This window comes from Paralichthys olivaceus, chromosome 3, assembly GCF_024713975.1.
Source record: "Paralichthys olivaceus isolate ysfri-2021 chromosome 3, ASM2471397v2, whole genome shotgun sequence".
In the NCBI taxonomy this organism is placed as follows: Eukaryota; Metazoa; Chordata; class Actinopteri; order Pleuronectiformes; family Paralichthyidae; genus Paralichthys; species Paralichthys olivaceus.
The window spans coordinates 28,066,000-28,079,383 of NC_091095.1; the positions used below are offsets into that span (position 1 = coordinate 28,066,000).

Below are 13,384 nucleotides of genomic sequence, written 5' to 3' on the forward strand. Positions count from 1 at the left end.
AGTTAATTGGAGTTCAAGGAACCGTCCTAAACTGGTTTAAATCCTACTTTTCAGATTGATTTCAAATTAATGATTAGTCATCTGTGCGCACCAAAGTTAACCACGGTGTTCCTCACATTATACAGTATATGCTTCCACTAGGAAACATTTTTAGGACACACTCTGTAAATTTCCACTGCTTTGTGGATGTCACCCAGTTATACCTATCAATAAAACCAGAGTCTCAAGGACATAAACACCTGACTGACCTGCAATTTTCTTGAATTAAACTCAGATAAAACAGAGGTTCTAATACTCAGCCCTAAAGAACCTAAGAGATACATTATCTAATGATATAGCTGTGCTAGATGACATGGCCCTTGCTTGCAGTGAGTTAGCTTTGATTCCGATTTGTCTTTTAATTCTCACTTAAAACACATTTCTAGGACTGCCTTCTTTCGCTTACATAATATAAAAAAAAATCAGACATGTCCTGTCTCAATGGATAAATGCAGTGGAAACCGTCTGTATAGAATCATTCCTATACAAATGCTGTTTACTGTTTAATCAGTTTATAGTAATCAAGTAGTCTGCCTACAGTGTTCTTTTTTTTCATACATGAAAACATGTGGAATCAAGCAAACAAGAAAAACAATGTAATTTTATTTTATTTGATTAAACCATACATTATCTTACGCGGTAGCTCGTCTGCCCTCTGGCTTGCGAGGCAGATTGCATTTAAACATTGAAAACATGATAGTGGAATCTGATTGTGGTGGTGGATCGCGATCGTGGTGAAGCAGTAAGGAGAAAACTAGAAAGAAAGAATGGCCCTTTACAGGAAAAGGAGGGGCAAGGGATATGATAAGTTGGACACACCTATGAGCTAAAAAAGAGAGGGAAACTCAAACAAAGATAGCATGGAAGAGAACTGAGGAGTGAGAGTTACGGATGAAAATAGATTCTAGTTTCTGGGAAGTTGATCCAAGAACCGGCTGGAAATATTTCACAATTGTCCTGGACCAAGAGGCAAAGGAGCTGATCCCTGGAACCTGCTTGGATTTGGACCGTGATTCCCTCTGTCCTGGTTGAACCATACAAGCTAAGTCTATCGGCTTTCCCAATTCCCTTTGCCTCTAGTAGATTCACCCCTCATCTTCCCTCTCCCTCTCCATTTCCCTCACTTTTCATTGTTCAATCATGTTGTAAACTGTTTCTTCTAATCAATGTTGTAAATATTGTTATTTTTTATCTAACTGTGGTATCTATTGCACGTCTGCCCTAATACAATTTGATTGATTGAGTGGTTAATAGAAATTGGGCCAAGAGGACAAGAACATTCTGCTGCTTGTTCAGGAAACATCCGATTTGAGTTCCTGGCAAAGCACACAACCTTCATTCTCCAGCCAAGTGACCAGGGGATCAGGACAGCTAAAGCTTACTTTCGCAAAGAGATGGCCAGCAGTGTGCTGCACCAAATTGATAAGGGGACCAGAACTACTGCTGTAGACATTGCCAAAAAGTCAACTTCTTGGATGCTGTCCTCATGCTTAGGGATGCCTGGGCTGATGTGGAGGCATCCCCAATAAGAAATTGCTAGAGGAAACATGGCCTGGTCATTTCACCAGAGGAGGGTCCGACAGCAGTTGATCCACCTGTTGAGCTTAGCACCGAACAGTTTGAGCAGCGGATTGCAACTGATGGCAGTGTCCCTGTGTTAAAGTCTTTTTTGTACAGATGTCATCGATATCTGAATGAGAAGTACAGCACATTCTGAAGAACTTAAAGTAATAATTTGCCTATTGTGATCAATTTGACCCCAGACAGACGTGATCGCTATAAACGATTTCCACTGTATTTAAAAATCAGACGCATTACCAGCCTCATTGTTAATTGTTTCTCATTCCAGGGAGAGGTGATTGGCACAGCTGAGACAAGTTGGCCAATCAACTCTCCCTGGATTCAAAAGGCAGCAGTTGGCATTGGACTTTACCACAATCACATTGAAGTCTAAATGCCAAAAGACATTTACCATCACGTTCTTTGTTGTTCATGGCAATTCAATGTTTTTTCAACTGTTTGAAATCACCTGATTGAAATGATGCTCAGCTTATGTTCGATCAGGCAGACTTTCCCACATTCAGTCACTCTTTCTCTCTCTCTCCCTCTGTTTATTAATCAGCTGATTGTGGGTGTTTTTTATTGGTCAATAAGATTCTACCACCATCCAGCCAACCACGCAGCTGCTGCCAAACTCTAAACACTAATTCTTTCTTCTTTTACTTGCAGTCAGCCATCTTAGAGGAGCAAAACTCTTATTTTGCTCTCTCATTGACTGTCATTTGGATTTATTAATGAAAGTTTTATTTACAACCAAAAGATAAAAATCAAGCAGGATTGTCTGATGTCTTTGAGTGTGAGTATGCGTCTGTGTGTGTGTGTGTGTGTATGTGTGTGTGTAGTTTTGAAGTGTTGTGGTGTTGCAAATTAGAAACTAAAGTAGGCCAAATTTAATTTATTTATACATTAATAATACAACTATGAATAATATTAGTAATTTAAAGAAATTATGGAAAATATTGTCTATTTTTTATCACTCTGGCCATCAGTGAAATCATCTACAGTATCTCCACAATACTAGTAATATGTTGTAGTATTTTGAGCATAATTTCCAAATGAAAATCTGATATTGTGACAGCCTAAACTAAATCCCTGACTTGAACATGTCTGGAGAGACATGAACATGGCTAAGCATCAATGTACACCTAACAGATTTTGAGAGAAGAAAGACTCAAAATCCTCAAAACAAAGTGTGCAAAGGTTGTCACGTCAAACTCAAGAGGTTACTACTGCAAAAATGTTTAATCTAAATACAGAAGGGAACAAATGGTCTCGATTTATTTTTGAGATCAAGCACAGCCATCAGGGGGTAATTTGGGGTAATGGAAAAGACTGGGATCGCACCAGGAGTCTGAATACTTATGTCAATGTGAGATTTCATCTTTCCCATCTTGAAAATTCCCAACATTGCATTTTTGCTTTGTAATTTTGGGATATTGAGTTTTGTCTTGAGGGAAAGAAAATTCAGAATGCACTGTAATTTTGTCAGTCTGCTGTTTTCTGCTCAGCAGGTCAACTGACTTCACCTGATTACAGATGTACTCCTGTTTTGTTGCATTGAGGTTGTACTTGGGGTCAAATTTTTGTAGTCCAAAAAACTTTGCTTTTTAATTAACTGAAAAATGATACCATTGTTGCGATATTGCACAGGTTTTACTCTGTTCTGTACTGTGGACCTCCCGTCAGACAAAGCTTAGAAGAATGTGCCCACTCTAATTTATCTTAATTTCTGGATGTGAATTGTGATATTATATGATCCAATAGACACTCAATTGAGTAAATGTAGCCTAATATTGCTGACATAGCTTTAGACAACACCAAATTCACATTCAAATACACAATTAAACTGTATGTCTAGGGGCATTCATTAATTTCACACCAGTGGAAATAATGGAAATCAGTAATATTTGCTTAAACTATTGTATCTTGGAACTCTAAACAAATCACACCCATTCAGGCTATTCTGCTCATTCATTGACCCCTGGAACTGCTTGATGCCACCCACCAAAACTCTGATGTAAACCACAAAGGTGTGATTCCATTTGTCATGTCCAATTTTCATAAATTTGTTTATTTCAATATAAACAAGTTACGACTAAATTCCTAGATATTTTGGAGAAAAAAATAATGATGAAAAAAAGTGGATATTTAACTTCTACTATGTAAAGTAATTGAAGATTAGCAATACACCCTAACCATCAGACCTTGTCAAAACTTGAGATTTAATTGTTACATGCATATAAGAAATATCAATCTATTTTCCACACCCTTTAGTCAAGTGATTAAATCATGGAAACATCCAAAGCATAAACATTTTAAATCAAACAATTCACTGCCACATGCCATCCACTCAAAAGCAGCTAAATAAATATTAAGACTATAAGATACACATTTTTGAAGTCAATCAGGTTACATCAAAATCCATATAACCTGATCAGCCATGTGAAATATTTAGACAATCAGATGTCCTCTGGAATATCTTGAAGATCTGAAAAACAAAATGCAGATAACAATTTAGTCCTGTTCCCCAAAAGTGACAAGACCATGGTATTTCATTGGTGTCTTGATTCTATAATTAGACAAATTTTACAACACAACAGTACGATGTATTAACAAAATATCATGTTTTCAGAGCTTACACACATTGCAGTCTTGTTATTATTGTAATTGTTTTGGTACAGCTGCTTGCATTTGCCAGCCCTTTCAGAAAATCTGAAATTATACACAGAAAGATACACACTCAGAGAGAGTGAGAAAGCACACACACACCTGCTGTGTTCTCACATTGGACATTCATTTTGTTTGTTTTTTTTGTCTTGTTTTTTTTCAAACACATTTTATTGTTTTTAAACATACAAAATACAGAAACAAGACCCCCTACCCCGACCCATCAGACAGCACATGCCATACAGAGTTACAGACTTATATAGACAAACAAACAAACAAAAAAACCAAACAAAAAAAAATCATAGTGACCAATACAGTAATACTGAATCCCGTTCATAAAAAATCCTTAAATAAATATTTAAAAAAAACAAAAAAAAAACACCAGTCATCTGCAGCCCATTATACTCCGTGTCTCAGAATTTGAGAGTTACAAGGGGAAGCTTTCTTCCATTCAGAAAACTGTCTGCCCATCAATAATAGATTTTTCAGATCCGCAGGTATATAATCTAAGAAGGGAGTCCAAACTTTAAAAAATAATTCGTCCTTACAACAGCTTGTAACCTTTCATGAGGGAGGATATTAAAGATCTCCCTGTACCATAGGGTAACACTAGGTGGAAGAGTTATGATCCAGTTTTGCAGTATACACTTTCGAGCAACTAGAAGGAGTTTGTCAAGGAGCTTATAATGTAATGCGGTGAGATGTAAGTCTCTAGAGGTAAGGCCTAGGAGGAAAACCCCAGGGTCTTTCTTAATTTTTATTTTAAATATCCCATTGACCGTCTTTGAAATAAGTGTCCAAAATCTGGAGATAAGTTTACATTCCCAAAAATAATGGAACTACGTCCCCCTTTCTAAGTTTCACTTGGTACACAGAGGAGAAATGGAGTGATCAATTTTGTTTAAAATAGCGGGAGAGTATGAAGTCTGAAGTATGAAGTATCTTGTACTGAGTCTCTCTCAACCGGTTACAGGTAGATGCAGATCTGATCAGGCATATAGTTGCCTGCCAATCATCCTCAATATATTCATTATTCAAATCGGTTTCCCATTTATGAGAGATGTCCGGTAAGTTGTATGTGACAGAAGAACTAAGAAGTGAGTAAAATGCTGCAATAAAATGTTTTCTGTCTTTGCACTTTAGAAGAAAACTTTCAACCTCACTGTAAGAGATGTTAGTAGAGAAAGAAGTGGACTGTGAGGACACAAAATGCCTAATCTGTAAATACCCCAAAAAATGGTGCTTAGGAATATTAAATGCCTCCTGTAACTGCTGGAAGGACAGTAAGGTATTATCTCTAACAAAATCGCCGAAAACATGAATTCCCATGTCCCTCCAAGAGAGGAACATGTGTGAGCTGACACCTGCAGGGAAGTCAGGATTTTGGATTATGGGAGACAGTAGAGACACATTTTTTCTTCCCAGGTATTTGGATATGTCATGCCATATCCTGATACTGTTGTAAATGATAAGATTGCGTTTCACTTCTGGATTTATCTTCTTTGCCTCACATGTGATTATCTCCATAGGGAATGAGGGTGACAGGCCCAGGAATCAATACAGGTCTCTCTGCTAATATATGAATGTAACCAAAGCCAGAAGTGGCGTGCATGACAGGCCCAGTTGTAAAACAACATATTAGGCATAGAAAGACCACCCATGTCTGCAGGTAATTGTAATATCTTTAGCCTCTGCCTAGGTTTTCTGCCTTGCCAAATACATTTGGAGAATGTCTTCTCTAAGTCTAGAATGATTTTCTTTGGTAGATAGAAAGGGAGTATTTGCAAAGGGTATAAAAGTCGAGGGAACACATTCATCTTGATTGGACTGATTTGACCAAACAGGGAAAGGGGTAGGTTCTGCCATTGCTCCAGGTCTCTTTCGACTGAGGGGCAAAATTTAATTTTCGCAGATCTCTCAGGTCTGAGGACACTTTTACCCCCATCTAAAAGGAAAACTCTCTTGAACATCCATAGTATTTAGGCTTCCCAGTGGCATAGCTTCAGATTAATTAAAATTTATTTTATAGCCCGATATGTTACTAAACTTATTAAAAATATCCATAATTGCAGAAATTGATAACTGAGGGGAGGACAGAAACACAAGGATATCATCCGCGTATAAGGCAATTTTGTTTTCCTTATGTCCTATTGTTATTCCCTTTACATCGTTATGCAGTCGGATAGTTTCAGCTAACTGTTCCAATGCTAAGGCAAAGAGGAGCGGACTGAGAGGGCAGACTGGTGCAAAATCATCTGTAAGTCTTACAATAAGCAAAGAAAACAAACAACAACTAACAACAGTTACGATCAGACTGCAAGGTGTGTGTAAATCATTATCCCCCTATTGATGTAACAAGATAAAAGGAGTGGACATCATCCCTATTTCTTGGCAGTAATTCAACAGTTGGTCAGTTCTTACACATAATTACTTCACAGTTAGTAATATTGAAATTGGAGATTTTATATTAACAGAATGTGCCACACCTGCTTGCCAAACCTAATTATAGCTTCCAGGGTGATTAACGACAGAGGAACCTTTATGTAAAAAATACGATATACATGCATGTAAGTATTTGTCTTGACTATAATCAGACCTTAAGAGCTTGCAGATGCTGTCCCATCATCATCGTCCGATGTCATGTCTACCTCCAAATCACTTTCATCCTGTACACCATCTGATGGGTGGATTGGCTCCGCTCTGGCCCGTGGGGTGTCAGCTATGACCTCCCTTTCTGGTTGAAGAGATGCAGGCTACAATAGCAAGAAAAGATGAAACAGCATGTTGAAGTGCCACCATGTACTGTGCAATAAACCTGCTAATGAATGTTAAATTTATAATTCTTTAGCATAGTACTTACTTAACAGAAGCACCCAATTTTACATACCAAAATCAGTTAACATTTTATGGTTGTACAAGGTCTTGTGGTGGTTCTTGATTTTCTCTGACAGAATAAGCCCTGATTAAATTAACATGTTATTATTACAGCTCTCTCTCAGTTTGGGACTGAGAATATTTTAACAAAATAATCTGGATACAAAGTGGGATTGTGGAGTTTGACAGACAAATGTGTTTACTAGACAGGGTGTGAGTCATGAAACAACAGATAATAAGTTGCAGTTTGGGAACTGATCAGATACAAAATATTGGCCTAAATCAGCCTCCTGATAGTATCCCTTATTGGTCCATTAATTTTATGGAACTTACTTGAGAAGCCTGCTCCTCCAGCTGCTCGGAGTCAGGTGCAGCCCTGTTGCAAACCCTCATGTTTCGTACTTGTCTCTCTAGCTTTGCCCGGGCCTTCTCACTGTCCTTAAACCGGTTCTCGGCATCCCGCAGCCTAAGCAGTTCTTCCTGCAGCAGGCTGTGTTGTCTCTGTAAAAGAGTCAGCTCCCCAATGGTTGATCCCACACTGCCCTCCCGATTTCCACCATCTTGCCAGAGGGGGCGCCATACTCCTCCTACAGCTGGCACCATGGTGTCCTGTCGCAGCAGCTCCAAGATGGAGTCTTGTTTGATGATAGCACCCTGCAGGACATGAGAGAGAATACAACTTCAATGATTTTACAGGCTGAAAATTGACACACTGAGGTTGCATCTTTTCTGTACAGCGTTCAGATCTCTTTGAGGAACTTTAGATGTGTCCAATGCAGAGGACAGCATTAGACAGCACCAAAGAATAAAGAGTTTCCTGAATTTTAAAGTTACAGAACCTGGGATAGGAATTGCAGACTTGGATTCTGTTGTGGCTTTATGTAATGTAGACTTTTGTAGTACTATTACTCGTGGGTTACTAACTCAATCATATAATACACACGGAGGCAAGGATGCAGTACGAGCTGAGCTTTACTGGCGCTCAAGTCATACCACTCACAGACATGCATAGTCGATCACTGATCACAGCAGTAGTGACAGTTCAACACAGTCAAGCACCGAGTGCTCGATCCGAACTACTACATCCCTCTTTTCCAACTGAGAAGCAGCCTACGTATCAGTTACCTCAACCATTAACTCATTAGTAACCATTAACTCTAAGGCATCAACATACATCATCAAACCTTTTCTACATGCATATTTCAACTATCAATAAAGCTTGTTTCAAATAACCAAATGGCTTTCATCAATCTTTCCTGTTAAGCATTCTGTTGGGTAAATCATGTATACATTTTGAACATTCAACATTTTCAAACATTTCAAGTCAAGCACTCCTTATTCTTTGTCTCTCTTTTTTTTTAAGACACACTAAGTGAGTGATAGCATTAAATGTCCATGATGTCAGTCACTGTACCTGGCAGGGCATATAACCACTCTCCTGGTGTAGCATGTTGGTGTGCTGTCCATAGTCACAAAAGGAGGGTTGTGTGGTGCCGGGTCCAGTGGTGGTGAGTCAAATGACAGAGGTGTCTGAGAAGGTTGCACCTCGGAGTCCAAATGTTCATCAAGGTAAGTGTCTCTGAACAAGCTCGGGTGTATCTTTCTCAGCTGCGCCTGTTCCTCCTTTGTATCCTCCCTGCCGGTGTATGCACAGTGTAGGAGCATGGTTCATCTCGCTGTCTGATCACAATCACAGGCTCCCAGCCGCGTCGTGTCTGCATGTGTACCATGTCTCCTGGGGTCAACACTGGCAGTGGCTTTGCACGCTGGTCGTAGCTTGCTTTTGGCGGGAGTGCAAGTCCTGTATTTTGTTGTGAATATGCTGTGGGGCAGACTGTTTCAGCACAGCACTGGAACATGGAAGCGTGCACATTTTACAGTCTTTATGGGCTGCTCTACCCTTCCATTTGAAGAGGGAAAACCTGGGCTGGAGTGTGTGAGCTTAAACTCCCATGAAGCTGCAAATGACTGCATCTCATAGCTGGCAAATGGGACATGATCACTCACCATCTCCCTAGGAATCCCGTGTCTGGCAAAGACAGACTTCATCTTTTGAATCACTGTGTAAACTGTTTTATCAGACAGGTTGAGCACTTCAGGATATTTTGTCAGGTAATCTACTAACAACAGGTACGACTGACCATGTAGCTCGAAGATGTCTGCTCAAACTTTCATCCATGGCAGCTCAGGAACCTGATGTGGGATGAGTGGCTCACCCTGGTGTTTGGGCTGTAGCTGCTGGCACTGCACTCACTTCTCCACCATTGTCTCTATGTCTCTTGTCATACCAGGCCAGTATAGGACTTTTCTTGCTTTGGCTTTTGTAAGCTGCACTCCTTGGTGAGCAAGATGCAGCTTCTCCAAAATCACGCTCCTGAAGATCTTGGGTATAATGATTTTGCAGTAGCTGTGAAGTTTCCTGTCCAGACTTTTCTTTTTCATAGGCCAGCCTTTCACGTGTTTCTCACACACAGCTTGTAACAGGCTATTTGCTGTCATTGCCGTTTTCAGTTGGCTGAGTGTTTCTTCACTCTGCGCTGGTGCTTTGTTCAGTGCCTTGCGCATGATGACCTCCAAAGGCTTATAATTAGACTGCAACTCTTTCTCTATTTGTGTATACCTCTTTTCTGTGTCGGTGAGCGCTCTTGATATATGCATAGCACACTAGGCGGCCATCCTGCAGCAGAAAGGCTCCCAGTCCATCTTTTGAGGAATCAGCTTGTAGAGTCAGCGGCTGCTTGTGATCATAATACCTCAGCCCAGGGGCTTGTGTGAGGGTAGACTTCAGTGTCTATAGTGCTGCGCTGTGGTGTGGGCACCATTGCCACGCTACATCCTTCTTAAGCAGCTGTCTGAGAGGTGCCGTGAGTGAGGCTTCATTTGGTATATACTGCGCTAAGAATTTTGTCATTCCCAGCAGATGGAGACTTTGTTTGTCTTTGGGGGTTGGCATGTCGACAATTGCTTTGATCTTGGTGTCGTCAGCTCTCTTTCCTGCTGCTGTGATGATGTGTCCCATATACTTTACTGTGTTCACTTTGAACTGGATCTTGTCTTTGTTAAACTTCACATTTGCAGTGTTCGCTCTCTCCATTACTTTCTGCAGGATTTCATTATGCTCCCGCTCTGATGACGCTGCTATAATCATGTCGTCTGCAATGATGTACACACCTGGAATGTCGCTGAAGGTCTCACAGTTCTTCTGTTGGAACATTTCACTGGCCAACTTGATCCCGAATGGGAGTCTGAGGAAACGGAACCGGCCCCACGGCATGTTGAAGGTGCAAAGCTTAGACAATGGCTCATCTAACTTGATCTGCCAGTATCCATCCTTCTCGTCTAGGATGTAGAAGATGGATTTCCCAGCTAGTCTGCGCCATGGCACATGGAAATAGGCCAATATGTTTTTGTTGACTAGAAATTGCAAATGTTTCCACCACAGTGTGTCTTCAGAGTCAGTGCAGACAGTGTGTGTTGAACTAAAGCTCATTATTGAGGCTAAATTATTTGATTAAGTGAAACGTTTCATCTTTCATCCAAGAGGCTTCTTCACTTCAGTTCGACAGGTCTTGATCATAAAGAATTCTCATTCCCACACATTATTGTCCTGCATAACTTACACATTAACACAATCAGAGATTTTTTAGCAGCTGTCCTGTGGCAGTTGACCATGCCACGGGGCTCTCACCACAGCAGCCAGAGACACATGTCTCTGTTCGTGTGTCCGTCTCTCAGTTCTGAGTCTGAGTCCTCTGTGTGTCTCTGTTTCTGTCTCGAATCCACTGCTGCCTTTTCAACCTGAGGATCAATCAGCTAACAGCTCTCACCTGCACTGACTGATCCTCTCTTACAGGTGGAGGTGCTCTCCCAGACACCTCCCCACAGCTCCAACTGTGTTCTTTTAGTCTGGATAATGTTTTTAAAATATAACAGATGGAAACTTGTTTGCGAAATATGCAGCTCTGCTGTCAGTTCACTTGTCAATGTCTGTGATTGGTCATATGCAGTAAACACTGCTAGTTTTATGTGCACGCACTCAGATCTTGATCAGGCAAACCTGGTTAGACTTCCCAAGTTGATAACCATCTTTGTGTGAATGCTTAACCTGATTGCAATTGTTAGATTAAGTTAATCCAGACATTGGAAAGATATTCAGGGCAGGTAGGGGAGACTCCAGGTGGGAGGGACTCCAGAGAGGAGAGACTCCAAGTGGGAGAGACACCAAAAAACAGGCGGAGTTTGCAGGGAGGCAGCAGGGAAAGGCCCCCCTGGCAGCTCAAATGTATCACTACATTGAACATAAAATAGGTCCAAAAAAATATTTATTTCATATACTTTATATTTTCTAAATTTTCAATTTTAAGTCATGTAAATAAATTACAAAATCTTAAGTCTATTGTGTTGCTGTTTTGTATTAAATTAATTTTTGCTCAGTCATGTGGCACTTTTGATATGCTACATCTGATACATGTTCCTATTCTTTGGTCCATTCTGTGATTTAGCTAGGTATTTTCCAGTTACAATTAGCAGTTATGGACATTCAGAGATTTCTCAGAGGCCAGCTGCAAAAAAACATTCACCACCAGTGCAAGAGCATGTACATGTGTGGTGTTAAGACACAGACACACTAGCTCTGGACTAGAGAGCCCAGCTATTGTTTACCAGACAGCAGAACCGTAGCTGGGCCTTTCAGCGGTTGATGACCTTGGTGAAAAACACGGCAGTCCCAAGCAGCCTGCTTTACCTGAATTTCCCACAAAGATTATTCGAAAAACAAAGGCAGTAGCTCAGTCCATAGAGACTTGGCTTGGGAACCGGAGGGTGGCCGATTCAAGTCCAGCATGGACCAAAGTATGGAAGGTGGACTGGTAGCTGGGCCCTTGAGCAAGGCACCGAACCCCCCAATTGCTCAGGGGGAGCCTCTCCAGGGCTGCCCATCACTCCACCATCTCTGTCCACATTGCATGTCTATGAGCCCTTTGTGTGGGTGGTTGTGTTTCAGGGGTTAAAATGCATGTAAAAAATGAGTGTAAAAAGAATTTCCCCTTGAGGGATGAATAAAGTATCTCATCTTCTAAACAATGGTTTTCCACATATCACAAGCTGGGATATTCGGTAAGAGAGGGTGCTGTGCTCTTTTTTGCATCCCGCCATTATCTGAGTGATAGTGGCATGGATAATTTATTCAGATAGGTGACTGGAATAAGACTGAGCAGTAAATTTTACAAACATGCAAACTCCCAGGCCCATCTGAACTGCATGGTTAAGTGGTATAACTTTAAAGAGTGCATCTTCAGGATCTGTGGCAGCCAAACTTTCTGAAAGCCATAGAGCTGCTGTTGAGAAGAATTTTAGTTTTTTGCCAAGTCACTGATATTGTGAGGCTTCTGTCAAAACTCGGTTTGCCTTTTCGTGAGAGGGAAACAAGTTAGAATCACGTAGCAATTTTCGGCCGAAAGTACGACAGCTTTCACCTGCACAAACTGATCCTCTCTTACAGATACTTTGGGCCAAAGAGAAACTGAGAAACTGACAAATGTCACAGAGTGAGACGTCTGAATACGCTCATCAACTAACTGCACCAGCGATTCACAGGAGATTCTCTAGGACTTGCATGATCACGTGCAGCAGTGTTTAGATGTGACAAATATGGAAATGACTCTCATACAGGAATACACAGGGCATGGAAACATGCTCTCACTGTGCACACCTTTACCTGAAATCCCCTTGGTAACTCCTAATCCCAAGAAAGTCTGTTCAAGCGACCAAGAGGAGAGAGTGTCAAATAAAAAACTTACTGGAAGCCATACTGGAATTGTTGAGCACATTTACTTCCCTCGAGCAAAAAACTTTTTTTTTTCATCAACACTGTATATCAGGTTAGGTGCACTAGGGAAAATAGAAGCCTGTGACTTTTGCAACACATTGTGGTGTTATTCAGCTGAATATAGACTCTAATATATTCTGATAGTTTCTTGATTATATTCTTAGATATCCTCATTTGTTTTTTTTTATTTATATGTTGTATATCTTGTATTTTCTGCTTCAATAAATTCAGAAAAGACAGTTTGATCGGATAATTCTTATTTAATTTCTTTCACCAAGAATTTCCACCACAATATGCACCTTCACCCAGAAGAAGAAGAAAAGGGAGAAGACAATTTTCAATGAACACCACAATTATGAAGGAGAAGAAGCTTCAACTCGCAGAGGACTTGACATACTGGGACACATGGTGGTGGAA

At 40.5% G+C, this 13,384-nt stretch overlaps 1 protein-coding gene across 13 annotated transcripts in view; it reads right to left on the reverse strand.

Moving 5' to 3' along the window:
* Nucleotides 1–3,649: 3,649 nt before the first annotated feature.
* Nucleotides 3,650–13,384, reverse strand: part of arhgef2a (Rho guanine nucleotide exchange factor (GEF) 2a) — a 111,009-nt gene continuing 101,274 nt past the window's right edge. For 9 of the 13 annotated variants that reach the window (XM_069522780.1, XM_069522781.1, XM_069522784.1 and 6 more), the window contains 3 exons: nucleotides 7,474–7,794; nucleotides 6,863–7,019; nucleotides 3,650–4,087 (listed from right to left, as the gene is read on the reverse strand). In XM_069522780.1, the coding sequence (XP_069378881.1) occupies nucleotides 6,864–7,019; nucleotides 7,474–7,794 (477 nt within the window). In that variant the 3' untranslated portion in view covers nucleotides 3,650–4,087; nucleotide 6,863. Of the gene's footprint in view, nucleotides 4,088–4,238; nucleotides 4,312–6,862; nucleotides 7,020–7,473; nucleotides 7,795–13,384 lie in introns of all 13 variants that reach the window. The other 4 variants (XR_011240738.1, XR_011240737.1, XR_011240736.1 and 1 more) reach the window with 2 other exon arrangements.